This window comes from Mirounga angustirostris, unplaced genomic scaffold, assembly GCF_029215605.1.
Source record: "Mirounga angustirostris isolate CCGP_5_RB_7025 unplaced genomic scaffold, mMirAng1.0.hap1 SCAF_7, whole genome shotgun sequence".
Taxonomy (NCBI): domain Eukaryota; kingdom Metazoa; phylum Chordata; class Mammalia; order Carnivora; family Phocidae; genus Mirounga; species Mirounga angustirostris.
The window spans coordinates 8,701,970-8,718,517 of record NW_026991715.1 but is presented as its reverse complement, the minus strand read 5'-3'; the positions used below and the strand labels follow the sequence as shown (position 1 = coordinate 8,718,517).

The following is a 16,548-nucleotide window of genomic DNA, read 5'->3' as shown; positions in this document are numbered from 1 at the left end:
ACCTGACAAAGGACAAAGTGATGCCTTCGATCCTGCTAAGAGGCAGCCATCCCAGCAGCCTGTGCCCACTCAGCATCGGCCCCAAGCCCCACCCGAATTCCTGGACAGAGCCTTTGGCTTCCCAGGCTGGCTAAGTATCAGGAAATTGAGACGTCGCCAGAATCCTGAGCCTGGCGCCAAGTAGCAGGAGCGAGATGAGTGAGGGGCCTGGAGCCCGTGGGGACTGGGCTTTCACCCCAGCACCACGGCTTACTCCTCATTAGCTGGAGCAAGTTCACTGGGCAAAGTGTTCACTCCTGAACTTCAGTTTCCTCATCTGCAAAATGGGTGCAAGAATCCCTATGCCTGGGGCTCGGTCCTCGGGGAGAGTTGCATCCCAGCGTCTGGACCATGACAGATTCCAAATCCAAACCAATTTGTCTCTCCTCATGCCTCTGTCGACAGGAGTTTTCACCATGACACCTCACTGGACCCCAAGCCTGCTCTCACCTTGGTGGGCCCCAGGCTGGGAGGACTGCCAGCGCGATGAGCCCACACTCCCCATGCCCCCCCACGACTTCCCTAATGCCATACCACCAGGAAAAGGGGGGGAGGGCATCTGCTTCCTTCCTCTAGCGCGCCCAGAGTGGGGAGGAACCTGGGTTGCTTTCATTTTTGACCTTCCCAGTAGATTAAAAATGAGGAAAGTTGCAGTAATTTTAGTGTAGTTTACGTGTCTACACACCAAAAAGTATGAGACAATGTAGTTGCGGGATTGACAAGCTAATGGCAGAACTCAGTCCATTTTCTGGTGAACTCCTAGGGGTGCTGTCTGCAAGGGACGCAAACTCAAAGTCGCCCAACAGCCACCTACTTGTGATCTGCAGGAGCTGGGGCCGCACCCTCAATGACTGAGTTTCTAGAAAAGAAACGTCACCAAATCCAAGGCAGAACCCTCACTGGATCCCATTAAAAAAAAAAAAATCTGTAGTGGGGGGACATTTTTAGATGTTTGGGAACGTATGAATAGGGTAGGATATGGGATCGTTTTACAGAATTACAGTGCATTGTCTTGTTCGTGGTCATACAGGAGAACAGCCCAAACGGTCATAAAATGGTTCAGAAAAAAAATTCTAGAAATAAAAGCAATAGGCAGGTAAAGGATTTATGACCAAATGTGGACCACAACTGAACCCAGGTGGGTTCATTGTGCCATTCTTTCTACTCGAAGCTTTTCATTAAGCAAGATGAAAAGGGGGTGTACCTGGGTGGCTCTGTTGGTTAAGTGTCTGCCTTTGGCTCACATCGTGATCCCGGGGTCCTGGGATTGAGCCCCGCATCGGGCTCTCTGTTCAGCAAGGAGCCTGCTTCTCTCTCTGCCTGCAGCTCCCCCTACTTGCACTCTCTCTGTCAAGTAAATAAATAAAATCTGAAAAAGAAAGAAAGAAAGAAAGAAAGAAAGAAAGGAAGAAAGAAAGAGAAAGGGAAAGGAAGAAAGAGAAAGAGAAAGAAAGAAAGGAAGGAAGGAAGAAAGATGAAAAGGTTGGAACTGCCGATTCAAATGTTTTGTACATTTTTCTAAATAAGATGCTATTACGTCGTGTCCCCGCTGGCTGTGAGGCACCTCCTGGAGCCTGAGTGTGCAGGACGCTGGCCAGCCTGGACATCCACCCATCCAGGACGACCTGCTTTGGGTCATGTCTGGTTGGGGTGGGAGGTGCACTGCAGTCCTCACTCAGGCCACCACTCAAACCCTTCACGGGTCCCTGTGCGTCCAGTGACAGGTCACAGGGAAAGGGGGAGTGACGGTAGTAGCTACAGCTTCTGGGCACCCATCATCCAATTTGCATGGCAGAGCTAGAGAGGGAGAGGTCATTAGGTCCACTTCGCAGAGAAAAACTGACCCCAGATGGGTCATGTGTCACAAAGCAGGGACCTTCTAGTAAACCACCCTCTGAAAAATAAAAAAAGGAGACAGAGACAGTTGGAGGGGTAGGAAGGTGTAAATATTACCTACCACAACGGTCAATTTCAAGGGATCAGTGGTTTAACAAATGACTTGCAAAATTCCTGAACACTTAACAGGCACCATGGATTTGAACCCGGTCCTGGGCATCTATCTCAGAAGTCCCCACTATCTTCTCTGTCAGCATTTGCTACACCTTGTTCATCTACTCACCACTTGTACAATTTTGCCATACCTGTGTTCCACCTATTATTAAATATTTTTCTCTAAGACATCTCACTTTCAAAAAAAAGGTTTTTATTTATTATTTATTTGAGAGAGAGAGAGCAAGCACAAGCAAGGGGAGGGAGCAGAGGGAGAGGGAGAAGCAGACTCCCCACTGAGCAGGGAGCCCGATGTGGGGCTCAATTCCGGCACCCTGAGATCATGCCCTGAGCCGAAGGCAGACACTTAATCCACTGAGCCACCCAGGTGCCCCAACACCTCACTTTTTAAAGACGGTTCAGAGCCTAGGAGAGCCTGCCCCCATGGGGATTGGACTGGGTTTCCATAATCATTTCACCTGCGGCCACCGTTTGGTGGGAGGGAGGGACAGGGTGTTGATCAGCAGCAGCAGTGGTGGGTACAGTCAATACAGACCAAGACCTCCAAGGGACAGAGCCCCAGGGAGGAATCAAAAACAGAGACTCCTACAGAGGGCAGCTAGTACAGGGCTAGTATCCACCAAGGCTAAATACGTGCCTACCCTGCAAAGCAGCCATTCCATTCCAGAACATATACTCTCAGAGAGGCGTGCACATGTTCACCCAAAGACACACAGAGTCTTCATAACAGCTCTGCTCATGACAGTCCCAAGTGGAAACCAATACACATACCCATCAACAGGAAAATGGACAGATTAGTTGTGGAATAGTATATAGCAAAGAAAAAGGGCGCGCGCACACACACACAATTACTATATGCAAGGAAGGAAAGAATCTCACAGACACAATGTCAAGAAAAAGAAACCAGACCCCAAAGAGTATGTGTTGCGTGGTTCTATTTCGATAAAGTCCAAAAACAGCAAACTCATCTATGGTTAAGAGAAATCAGAATACGGGGTGCTAATGACTGAGAAGCCCAGGAAAGCTTCAGAGGTGCTGGTAAGGTTTTCACCTTGATCTAGATGGTGGTTACAGTTATGTTCATTTACTAAACATCTGTTGAGCTGTATATGTAAGATTTTTTTTTTTGTACTTTAGTATAGGTATATTTCAATATAAAATATAATAAATAAATATAAGAAGAAGGTATACAAAATACCAGCATAGCGCTAGGTGAAGAGAGTAAGAACCGGAATGCCATCTACAACCAACACTGTTGAATAATTAAGAAGCCCATGAACATAAAGGCTACCACACATTTTGGGAGAACACAAAAGATATACATTAAGTGCATTCATATGGTTGCCTGTGGGGAGGGAATGGGAGTGAGGGGTAGTGATAAAAGGGAAACCATAAATAATAAAATAGGATCAGGGCCTCACTAGGACCAGAGGGATCCTGTGCCATTTCATAAAGAAAAGGAAGAAGAAGAGGAGAAGGGGGAGGGGAGGAGGAGACATTAAATTTTGGACAATCCTTTGAGGTTTCCAACACTGCCCAAGGAACTCAGCTTGGTCTCTGAACCCTGGAACCCCCCCAGCACCCCAGTGCTAGGTAGCATGCTTTACACACAGGCTTCCCCTGCTCATGGCCCTGGGAGGATAGACATTGTTCCCAGAGGAGTCAGATCAGTTTCTGAAGGACTGAACCCCTTCCCAGGACCTGGAGCTGGGAGACTGGCAATGGGCCTATTGGAGATCTGAGGAGAAGGGGCATTTCAGATGGGGCTCACAGGTGACCTGGAATTTCTCAGGAGGTGGGAGATGAGAGCAGGGGTAAGGGAGAGTCATATGTGGTGAAATCAGAGCAATAGAGGAGGGAGGCTGGAGGCTGGTGGGCAGCTCACTCCCAGACCAGTGTGGGCCTCAGTCAGCTCTCAACACATGTCCTTCATGAGATCTGCCATAACCAAGTACCACCTGTGCTTTTACTAGTACTTTTAAACAAAAAATTTTTTTTTACTTAAATGTTTTAGAAGGTAGTTTTGTCCAAAGGGTTGATGTGGATGTGGAAAAATGGAACCCTGGTGCACTGGTGGTGGGAATGTAAATGCTGCAGCCACTGTGGAAAATGGTATGGCAGTTCCTCGAAACATTAAACATAGGGGACGCTTGGGTGGATCAGTTGGTTAAGCGTCTGCCTTCAGCTCAGGTCTCAGGTCATGATCCCAGGGTCCTGGGATCGAGCCCCACGTTGGGCTCCCTGCTCAGCGGGGAGCCTGCTTCTCCCTCTGCCTGCCGCTCCCCCTGCTTGTGCTCGCTTGCTCTCTCTCTCTCTCTCTAACAAATAAATCAATCTTAAAAAAAAAAAAAGTCAAACATAGAACTACCCTACGATCCAGCAATCCCACTTCTGGGCATTTATGCAAAAGAACTGAAATCAGGATCTTGATGAGGTATTTAAACACTCATGTTCACTTGAGCACCCATGTTCATTATTCACAATAACTAAAAGGTGGAAGCAATTCAAGTGTCCATCAATGGTTGGATAAGCAAAATGTGGTGTATACATACAATGGAATATTATTCATCCTTAAAAAGGAAAGAAATTCTGATACACGCTACAACGTGGATGAACCTGGAGGACATTATGCTAAGTAAAATAAACCAGTCACAAAAGGTCAAATACTAAAAACTAAACCAAACCAAACCAAAAAACCCCAAAAGGTCAATACTATGTGACTCCACATATGTATGTATATAAATGACTGTATGTATACACTTGGAGGAGTGAAATTCATTGAAACAGAAAGTAGAGTGGTGGTGACAATGGGCTGGGGGAGGGGGCCGGGGGAACTTATTATGTAATGGGTACAGAAATTCAGCTTTACAAGATGAAAAGAGTTCCAGAGATGGATGGTGGTGATGGTTGCACAATGGCGTGAATATACTAAATGCCACTGAACGCTTAAAAATGGTTAAGATATAAATTTTGTTTTGGGTGTTTCATGGCAATTTTTAAAAGGTAGCTTTGTGGGGCGCCTGGGTAGCTCAGTCAGTTGAGCATCTGTCTGCGGCTCAGGTCATGATCTCAGGGTCCTGGGATCGAGTCCCACATCATTGGGTCCCTGCTCAGCAGGTAGTCTGCTTCTCCCTCTTCCTCTGCCTCTCCCCCTGCTTGTGCTCTCTCACTGTCTCTGTCAAATAAATAAAATCTTTTAAAAATAAATAAATAAATAAAAATAAAAGGTAGCTTTGTATCACTACTATAAATGAAAAAAACTCTTGTGCTAAAGGAAAGATGTCCATAAAATTAAAAACAATTACTAATTGAAGGCAGTGTTAATGTTGCCCTAGATGCTGGTATCTGCTGAGGCTATGCATGGAGACCTCATCCCACTCTGTAGCCCATGCTTTGAAAGACCCTTGTAAGGACAAAGGAGAAGGGGGCATGAGCATGTCAGGCAGAGGCAGGCCAGGGCATGCCAAGTAAGAAAAGCAGAGCAGAGAGACCCCCACCAGGCCCGGGGCTGTCTGGGCAGGGAATTCCAGGTCTCAGGTGCCTGAACATGGGGTACCTTAGTTCCAAGAACTTCTTAGTCTGTGAGGAGGGGGTCCTGCAGCAGGAGGGCTAGAGTAGATCCCTCTTTAAGCACTAGACCCAGGGAGAGGGCCTGGTTACTTTGGTCTAGGGGCTGTACTTTCTGGAGACAAGTAAAAAAATACAATCCAGCCTCAATATGGCCAGGGCATAGACAGATGATGGCCAGTGAGGGTGGAAGGGAAGGGTCTAGAGGGAGAAGTTGTGAAGGCTGTTTCTAAGAGTCACCCGTGGACATCTGATATTTTAGCCAGCACTGCATCCAGACCCTTTTCCTGGAAACAGTGCCTCGGTTTTCCTTTGAGAAGCTGCCTATTTCTGGGATGAATATTCAGTACATTTTGTTGGGCAAGGCTGACTCCACCCCTACCCACTATGGGATTCAGAGGATCCAGGCCTGGCCAGTCAGAAGATGCTATTCTTCCTCCTCACCTTGGAGCAATAATGACTCCATAGCTCCGAAATACTCTATAGCTCTCAATACTCTATAAGCTCCTGGATTCAGCCACACCTGACGCAAGAACCTCCCCTTCGTTTATGCTTTGGAAGGGTCCTCAGCTTAACTGACAAGGTGTGTGTGCTGGGGGCTGGGTAAGTCTCACCACAATCTGCTCCTTGTCCAGGGACTCCGGAGGTTTCATCTAGTCTGTAGAGATCCTTCTCGAGCACACAAGTGCCTTACAGTTCTGGGTGTTGCGGGCCCCCACATCTCCTTACGGAGACACATCCCCTCACCCGTGCTCCATGATGTCAATTACATGACTTGCAGCTCACCGGCTGAAATGTGAAATCTCATAGACTGTTTTTTTTAATTAATTGTAAAGTTTTAACTTTTTCTTTTGCATTCTCGTTGCAAGCTTTTCCACAGCCTCTGGAAAGCTCCCAGGCTCCAGGGCCCGTGCCCACGACGCCCGACGCACGGACAGGGCCCCGCGCGCCTCGGACCCTCGTGCAGACGGGCGGGAGCGGGCTGGGGCTCGCACGCATGCGCGCGGAGGCGGGGCTGCGCCCCCAGGCCTGCGCGTTGCCGTTCGGCCGCCGGGGAGTGGCAGCGAGCGCGTGCCGGAGGCGGCCGCCGGGCTAGCGAGACTTTGTGCTCCACAGACCCTCCTTCGGGCGCATCCTCCGGGAGCCGCCCCCCAAGCCCCCGCCGCTTCCAAGCAAGGCGCCCCCGACTCGGCGGGACCGGCCCCGGGGGATGGAGCGGGCCCGTCCCCACGGCCCCAGAGGGCCCCCGAGGAGACGACCGCGCGCCGCCTGACCCGCCGTCCTGGCCCAGGGGCCCATGGGCGCGTCCCCGCGGGCGGGCCGCGGACGTGAGGGCGGCGAGCGGCGGGGTCGCGACGCCGAGGAGGGCCGTGCTCGTGCCCGGCCCCGCGCAGGCCGCGCGCGCGCGCTCCCGCCGCAGCGCCGGCCGCGCCCGCCCCGCCTCTCGGCGCCGGCTCTGGAGCCCGGTCCGCGAGCGGCGGCGGCGGCCGGAGGGACGATGAGCGGCGCGGCGCGGGCGGGCCCGGCCCGGCTCGCCGCGCTCGCTCTGCTGACCTGCAGCCTGTGGCCGGCGCGGGCGGACAACGCGAGCCAGGAGTACTACACGGCGCTCATCAACGTGACGGTGCAGGAGCCCGGCCGCGGCGCCCCGCTCACGTTCCGCATCGACCGCGGGCGCTACGGGCTCGACTCGCCCAAGGCCGAGGTCCGCGGCCAGGTGCTGGCGCCGCTGCCCATCCACGGAGGTGAGTGCGGGGCCGCGGAGAGAGCAGCCGGCGCGGGGGGCGGGCGGCGGCCCCCGGGGGAGCCGGGGCGCGGGGGCGGCGGGCGCGGCGCCTCCACCCCGGCCGGGCTCGCCGCTTCGCTCCGCGCCGCTCGGCCGGCGGCCCCGGCGCCGAGCTTTCCGTCGTGTGCCCCCAGCCTGCTCCGCGGCTGGAGGGGGGGCTCCAGACGCGTCCGGGGGGCTTCCTCTTCTTGTCGGAGGACTTAGAAAACGTTCCTTTTCGTTTAGGTAGCTTGTTTACGGGAGGGCATTGCACTGCGAGTTTGCGGGGACAGTTGAGACAAAGGAGGTGGTGGAGGAGCGCAGAACTAATTCATGGTGGATGAGGTTCTAACCTGTCTTTTGGGGATCGGCAGGTTTGTTCCCGAAATCCCAGACTTAACGCTGCCTTGGATTTCGGAGGATGAGGCCCTTTTCGAACGGGAAAACGTGCCGTTTCTCTTAAGTGGCAAGTGGGAGGAGGGTGGAAGAGGAAAATGGGCATCTTCCCTGTTGCTTTTGGCTCTTGTTCTGCCCCAGTAGTTTGACTGTAATTTGACGCCTGAAAAATCTCACATCATGAAGAATCTGATACCGATTGGGACTAGGAGCCAAGTCTTCAGGGCACCGGTGCTGACCAAAGGGGAAATGGATAAAATTTTCAAGAATTGTCTTATTCTCATGTCTTCCTAAAAACACGGGTTCTGTCTCATTATTTGGTATAAAACATATATTTGTATATATCACGGGCCATGTTTTAAAGGAACCATTCTCCCTTTTGATATTTTCTGTGTTTTTTTTTTTTTTTTCCCCTTTTCCCACTGCTAACTTTTTGGAAAATGTCTGCTATCTTCTCCACCCCCACACTCATCCTGAGAATGCTGAGAGGGTTTTTTTTTTTTTTTTTAAGCTGCTATTCATGTTAAAATGACCTAAACAAGGCAGCCTAAATAAGGTAATGGTGTTTGTTTTTATACTCTAAATATTAAAACATCATGCCTCTTCTGAGATCTGCATTTGTGATCTCAGATCTGCTGAAGTGCTAAGCTGTTTGTATACTGACTGAGGAAAGAGAATCCTGCAAGGCTTTCACTGTAGCTTGCCCCCAGTGTAGACCTGCCCTTTAAAACTTCATTTGTACACCAACAATCAGGTGCTTAAAGGGCACTCTTGTCTCCACTTTGTTAAAAATGGCAGTTAGGGTCCCAGCGTGCCCGCAGAAACAACTTTGGTCTTTGGTTCATTTAGTAAATATTTGTGTCCCTGTTCTGTGCCAGTCACTGTAGTTGGATCACATCATGTTGCCAAACTATGGCACTAACAATGGTAGCCTATTTTCTGGTGCTGAGAACCAGGAGGGTCACGGGGAAGGGAAGGAAGAGGAAGAGAGAGGCAAGCTGTTGTGGAGCAAGAGCTGGCCCTGTGCAGTGTTTTGAAATCTGTGGTTTTTCTTTGGGGCTTGGTTCCCTCCAGCACCCTAAATCCATGATCCTCAATTTTAGATTCTTGCCTCCAGAGTGTTCCATGTTTTAAAACTACTTGTTGCTTTCCTGTCACCCCAAACAAAAGCCCCCTCTTCGAGAAAGCTTGTTTTAGGTGTTGGAATAGAAGGGTATTGGGAGCTCACATGCAGCTGATGTGTGGATGAGGGTTAGTCCTATTCCTTTGTCCCTGGGGAGGTAGCATCACTGTGGGATTCAAGGTTCTGAGTCCTGCTGTACATATACATACTTTGTGACACTAGGAACGTAAATTGGCTGCGTAACCTCAGTTTCATCAGCAAAGTGGAAGGATGACATATTTACCTCAGTAAGGTTGTTGAGGTATAAATGGCTCCTGCTTTTTTTTACATTTTTTTTAAGTAGGCTCCACGCCCAGCGTGGACCCCAACACGGGCCTTGAACTCACGACCCTGAGATCAAGACTTGAAATCAAGAATCAGATGCTTTTAACGGACTGAGCCACCCAGGCATCCCTTTGTTCCTCCATTCTTAAAAAGATCAGACTTATTGACCTAAATGAGTGTCTAAATTGGTGAGGTTTTAGACACCCTGTTGAAGTGAACACATTGGGGCAGTGTGTAAAGGCTGAGTCTGAGGTCAGTTTCCTTAAGTGTCTGTCTTCCCCTTCTCCATTCTCTAGGAGCTCATTTTCTTTTTGTACGTGAGATTGCTCTACGTTCTCTCATGGTGTGAGAGGTGAGACCCTACAGGTGGTTTGGATCTGACTTCCTACTAAGGGATCTGCAGACATAGGTGCTTTCAGTCTGGCAAATACTAATCGAAATCCTTTGTACCACTGGGGAGACAGGGGTAACAGCAGTGAACAAAACATAAAAATCTATCTTCCTGAAGTGCTAGTAAGGGCCTTTATAAATCCGTTCACCTGTAAATCGTGAAATCCAAGGTATTTTCCTGCTCTTGTAGCAGGAACTTAGGAATGTATCTTAAAAACAACAGTGGTGGTATAAACCTGTTAAAATTACTCATGTTTAAGAAGTAGCTTACATCAGTTATACCTCAGTAAAAAAAAGGAGAGAGAGAGAAAATGGCTATTTTTGATTTAGTGAGTTTCAAAATTTTCTATTTTACGAAAAAATATTGCAATTCTAGTGATCTTTATGCCTTATAATTTTGAATTGAAGAGCATTCTTAGCATGTTTGTGGAGGACTTACTGTGTATTGACAGTGAACAAAGTGATATTCAAATTACACACACAAAAAAGTTATGAGACAGAATTCCTGGCAAAAGCAGCTGTGGGCAGTAGATGTGAATCAATCTTCCTGTCCTTTCCTTTTCCTTTCCTTTTCCTTTTCCTTTCCTTTCTTCTCTACACCCAATGTGGGGCTTGAATTCAACATCTGCCCCCCCCCCCGCCCCCCAGCCAGCCAGGAGCCCCTAGATGTGAAATTAATGAAAATGCATTTTGAGGATAAATGTTTGGTAGTAATGACCATAAAGACAAAATAACTTCGCATTTTCCTAGAGCTTAACATGGTGACTCATTTTAAATCTATGACTTGATTGGTGAAATATTAGAAACCTTTCATATTTTGAAGTGCTACTATCAATTAGGCATGTATGAATTTCTGAGTAAAATTGATTTGCCCTATGTCCTTAAAGGATAAACAGGCAACTTTTTCTTTAGATGCTTTGGTATTTTAAAAGTACATTTTGGGGGCGCCTGTGTGGCTCAGCTGGTTAAGCCTCTGCCTTCAGCTCAGGTCGTGATCCCAGGGTCCTGGGATCGAGCCCCGCATCCGGCTCCCTGCTCGGCTTGAAGCCTGCTTCTCCCTCTCCCTCTGCTCCTGCTTGTGTTCCCTCTCTTGCTGTGTCTCTCTCTGTCAAATAAATAAAATCTTAAAAAAAAAAGTACATTTTGGAAAGTGTTAAACTTTATAAAACAGTAAGTGTTCCACTTTGAAAATCTATTCTTTTTCATTAAATAGAATGCATTTGTAAATGGAGATTTCATTTGCCTGGTGCTAACGAATTTCACATTTTAACTGAGAATTCATTTGTAGATATGGGCTTTTGAAGAGACGTATTTATTTGCAGATTCCAGTAGCTTTCTTACTACTAATTTGCTCAAAGGGTGAGCTTAGAGCTAGAAACAAATGTAAACCAGCTAGTGCCTACTGTGGAGCAGACATTGTAACTGCTCTCTGTGTGCGCCACTAACTTTTTGTCTGAGCCTGGAGTGGGGGGTTGGGAAGGAGAAGGCCCTGTGTTGATGATGTCATTGTGTCTGCAGATGGGGGAAGAATCTGGTGTCAGCCACTTTTTGCTTTGCATAGAAATTTTGAGGATTGGATGTTTCAGCCTGAGAGAACAATTTTACGAAATGTTCAACTTGGGAGGAGGGTGTTATCTTACTGACCGTACAGATGCAATAAAAAAATTTTTTTTAATAGCTTAGGTTTAAGAAAGTAATTCTATGGGATGAATCCATTAAACCTGAACATGGTTTTTAAAATTCTGATAGAGTGAAGGAGATTGATGTGGAAATAAGACCTTGGCTGAAAGCGGTCACATACTGTTGGAATTCATTCACAATGGCAAAGGCAGGGGCTACTGGAGATAGTTAGAGATTTCAAAATATTCAGAGAAAAAATAGGTATGATCCTGGGAGCAGGGACTCTGAAAGGAAAGAGAATTCAAAAGGAGCTGGAGGTTCTAAAAACCAGATTTTAACATAATTAAGCAAGCAAGCAGATAAAGGAGATATATACAATAAATTATATTTATATTGAATTTTACAATTTTTTACAGATTTTATTTGGGAGAGAGCAAGAGGGGAGGGAGAGTGGGGGGAGGCAGACTCTCCATTGATCAGGGAGCCCAGTGCAGGGCTCGATCCCAGGACCCTGGGATCATTACATGAGCTGAAGGCAGATGCTTAACTGACTGAGCCACTCAGGCACCCCTATATTGAATTTTATAATTTAGAAAATGGTTTTACATACTCTATTTTTCCTTCACTTTTTGATGATCCATTGGCATATAAATATTCGAATATTTTTTAGAAAACATTTGACCTTCTCACCAAATACCCATCCTGCTACCATTCCATTTCTCTGTTTCTCTTCAGTGTTTCCTCCTGCTGTTCACATTGTGGGGATCTTTGATTGCTCTGCCGGTGATGTTGATAAAGAATGGCATATTTAAATGATGTATTGGCCTACAGAATCCCTAGGGTCTCAATGTGTGGAATGGTGGATTGGAACTAAGAAAAAAGTTAATAGGAGTGAATAAATAGTCCTGAATTCCAGTAAAACAAAACAAAACAAAAACAAAAAACCCGCCCGCATTAAAAGGTGTTGAAGGGAGATAAGGCTTAGCTGCCTTTTGCAGGATGGACCCTCTCTAGTCTCCATGCATCTGGGCACCTGGATCCTGGCCAGTGCTGGTCCTGCTTCGTAGAGGCCAGGCCCACCTCTAGTTTATGTTTAGTTCTGCATATGAGTTTTAAAAGGTAGAGAGACCACAGAGCATTATTTTGAACATTATAAAAGAGAAACCCTTCATTTGCAGGAAGGTCAGATTAAATGACTTCTCAGATTCCTCCACCTTTATCAAAGTGTGACTACAAAGTAGTAAGATAAATCTTTTTGAACAAACCTGCCAGAATACACCTGTGGAGTGATTCTTTTCACACCAGTCCCATGGCTTCATGTGTGTACATATATATACACATATACTGCTTAGTGATGAAAACATATGTTGAAACACTTTTTAGAATTTGTAAGATTATCTTTTCCATTGAACAATTTTAAAAAAGATGTGCAGTGTATCAAATCTTTGTCTTTCCTAGTAGATAGATTTGAATTTGACAACAATTGAAAGTTATTTTGAGGCAGTTCTTTTTTATGTGCTCCTGAGCTCTCTCTTTAGGTAATTCTCAAGAGAGAAAGTCTGGTGTGTTTTAGGCCATGTCCGCGACATCTGTGGGATGAATGGGTGGTCCTCAGAGCTGATTCTTTTGAGTATTTAAGTATAACAGTCTTGACTTATTTACAAAATAAAACTGCTCTTCAAGATCATCAACATTTGTTTTATCATCTTTAGAATATTTTATACAGTAGGCATTATTTTCCATAAATGTATAGCTACCTTTATTGTTAGAAGCAGTTTTGAATAAAACAAAGGGAGCTCTTTAAATGCAAAATGACATAAGTACAAAAGTACTTAAGTACCTACTCTGGGGGCGCCTGGGTGGCACAGTGAAGCGTCTGCCTTCGGCTCGGGTCATGATCCCAGGGTCCTGGGATCGAGCCCCACATCGGGCTCTCTGCTCATGCAGGAAGCCTGCTTCTGCCTCTCCTCCCTGCCTATGTGCTCTCTCGCGCTAGCTCTGTCACTATCTCTGTCTCTCTCAGATAAATAAAATCTTAAAAAAAGAAGACCTACTCCGTGCTTGTCCTATAGTGTGTGCAGAAGGTGCAGTGCGGAAGGTGCAGTACGCATTTCCCGCCTGGGGGAGCTTAGCCTTCTTGCTGAGGTCAGCTTTGTCTGGGTGTGCCGTTGTGGAAGATGGTGCTGGCTGTCTTCCACCTATCGGTGGACGTTTTTCTAAACAGGGGTCTGCAGACGACAGCCACCTGTTACTGTGAACAGATAATGGAAGACGACTGTGGCCGTTTGTTCACATGTCTTTGGCGGCTTTTGAATTGGGTAGTTGTGACAGGATCTGTGGCCTGCAAGCCTAAACTGCTTAGTCGCTGGCCCTTTAAGAAAATGTTTGACAATCTGTGTTCCAAAAGTTCATTTATACCTTAGTTTTTCCCTTGAAAAACCATGTTGCGGATTTATGGATGAGGGTTTGATTCCTAAATGGCCCCCGACTATGACTCCTGGCAGTTAGGGACAATGTGTTCTTTGTCTCATGCCGGCACCTACGACTGTGCCTGGTACTAGCTAGCAAGCCACTGGAATATATGATTGCATTTAATCCTGTGCTGTTTGGTCTGGTAGTGGAACTGATGGCAGGCTTTGTAAGAAGGTGGGCGGGGGGGGATGACAGACAGAGTGTACTGTAGGGCCTCTGTTAGTGTTCTACGTTGTAAATGGCACGAAGACCAGAAAAACAAAAAAAATGGTTTGGACGTGTAGCGTGGAAAGGTTTCGTTGAAAATGTGGAATTTGAAGTCAACCTTGATTACTTCTCTTTCCAGCCATAATGGAGTTAAAAGGGACCAGGTTTACATCCCCACCTAAAATGACTAGAAAACCTGACAAAGTTATGAAACAGCAGTTTTAGAAATAGGTCAACAAAGAGTACAAGACAGTGATCCCTGAGAGAAAGGAAATAAACAGTGGAGCCGTATGACTGCCCCAGTTTACAGCCTGGAGAGTTCTGTGTTGCAGTGCAAGGAAGGGTAATCCGGAAGGAACCCAGTGGGCTCCTTGAGTTGCTGAGACAGAGGTCAGAGCTCAAGGAGGCCAAGGCAGTTGGAATGGGCTTGGATATGCAGGAGGTAAAGTACCAGAGAGGAGGGAGCACCACAGAGAGTGAGCTCTGCAGAGCTGCAACGGGTCCCCTCAAGTCTTTGGTTGAGTACTGATCTGTACATTTTACAAAGAATGGTCAGAAATGAGCAGATGGAAGAACTCTCAGAGTTCCCACGAGGCTGGGGATCATTCATATTCTCATCGATCAGTGTAGGGAGACCCTCTAATGCACAGGGCATGGAGCGAGGCCACATTAGCCCTCAATAAAAACCTGTTCTGGACCCTACCTAACAAAGCTTAGAAGCACACTTTAAAAGGATCAGACTGATTCCAAGTAACTGGTCCAGAACAAAGCCCAACAATATTTAAAGGGATGCAACGACATCTGGGTCCCAAAAACATAAAATCCAAGACCCAATATCCAGTCAGAAATTACCAGGCATGCTAAGAAACAGACAAAAACGATCCATAGCAACAGGCCCAGAAATGGAACAAATGAGAGAGTTGCAGATAAGGATGTTAAATCAGCTATTACAGATCTACCCAGTTTGTGCAAGGAGGTAAAAGAAACTATGGACATGATGAGGAGAGAAATGGATACAGAAAAGACCCACGTCAGACTTCTAGCTGTGAACTCAAACTTGAAAAAGTATAGGGTTTATATTGATAGAGAAAAGAAGAGTAATGAGTCTACCAAGAGGATGTTTGCTGCTCTCATGCTCTCAGTGTATCCCAGGCAGAGATGTGTAGTTGACACACGCTGTGTCCCACACTGTGGACTGAGGATGGGGCCGGAACTGTACAGGGACTGTCCTTCAGTAACAGTCCTAGGTGGTTACGGGTTTTGGGAATTTGGGGTTCTCCAGTCTCTCACTTAGTGTCCTTCTTTAGAGCCCTCTACGCAGTCGGAAATTATATGTCTGGTTGGTTTGTTTCTGAGGGCAGGGGTGCAGTTTCTGTGTCCACTCTTGTATACTCAGTGCTTAGTGTGGTACCTGGTGCACAGTAGGCTATCAGCGTTGGGTAGTTAGTGCTGGATGGATTAAAGTGGGTGAGGGAACCCGCCAGCTGTGTGGCTATAGGGATTCATCAGAGCTGGGATGTGATGTAGGTCTGTCTGACTGCAGCATCCATACTTTAACCACTTTTTTGTACTGCTTCCCAAGTGGGTTTAATAAATTATGATCTGTCCACTCAGTGGAATGTTACACAGCCATTAAAGGGGATCGTGAAAGTTGTGTATATCCTACAAAAATAAATGTACAGTGATTGAACTGTGACTGTGTAAAATCTGTTTACAGTGGACAAGGACTCAAAGTAATGTGCAAAAATAAAACCGGTTGGGTTATATTGATTGGATGGTGGGTGATATTTCTTATTTTCTTTTCTCTCTCTTTTTGTGAAATTGTTAATTTTCAGTACAAAACCTTCATAGGGGAAAGTCACTCCCCAAAGGGAACAAGTCCGTGTCAACAGGTTGGTTTCTATTTGTTTATTCCATAGTTTCAAGAAGAATGGAATGAATTCCAAGCCATGATCAGAAAGAGTAGGAAACTAGAAGATACCAGCCATATATTGAAAAGGGCATGTTTTGGGGCACCTGGGTGGCTCAGTCATTAAGCATCTGCCTTCGGCTCAGGTCATGATCCCAGGGTTCTGGGATCGAGCCCCACATCAGGCTCCCTGCTCGACAGGAAGCCTGCTTCTCCCTCTCCCACTCCCCCTGCTTGTGTTCCCTCTCTCACTGTCCCTCTCTCTCTCTCTCTCTCTGTGTCAAATAAATAAAAAAAAATTTTTTTTTAAGATTTTATTTATTTATTTGAGAGAGAGAATGAGATAGAGCATGAGAGGGGGAGGGTCAGAGGGAGAAGCAGACTCCCTGCTGAGCAGGGACCCCGATGCGGGACTCGATCCTGGGACTCCAGGACCATGACCTGAGCCGAAGGCAGTCGCTTAACCAACTGAGCCACCCAGGTGCCCCAAATAAATAAAATCTTAAAAAAAAAGGGGGGGGGAGGCATGTTTTTCCCTAGTAAGAAAAAGGGAACTCAAAGACCAGATGTGAAACAAGTAAAATGTGGCATGATTCTGAGCGGTTAGCAGATCCTAGGAAGAGAAGTGGAATCCTAGCACCGGGCCCAGCTGTTCTGTAACATTTCTGTAATGATGATGTTAACACTTCAGTGGTTTTGTCGGTTTTCACTGTTTAAAATGAATCT

General features: G+C 46.9%; 1 protein-coding gene across 3 annotated transcripts in view; it reads left to right on the top strand.

Annotated features, from left to right (window-relative positions):
* Positions 1-6,656: 6,656 nt before the first annotated feature.
* Positions 6,657-16,548, top strand: part of RNF130 (ring finger protein 130) — a 128,305-nt gene continuing 118,413 nt past the window's right edge. For 2 of the 3 annotated variants that reach the window (XM_064595771.1, XM_045890611.3), the window contains exon 1: positions 6,659-7,361. In XM_064595771.1, the coding sequence (XP_064451841.1) occupies positions 6,914-7,361 (448 nt within the window). In that variant the 5' untranslated portion in view covers positions 6,659-6,913. Of the gene's footprint in view, positions 7,362-16,548 lie in introns of all 3 variants that reach the window. The other variant, XM_064595770.1, reaches the window with a different exon arrangement.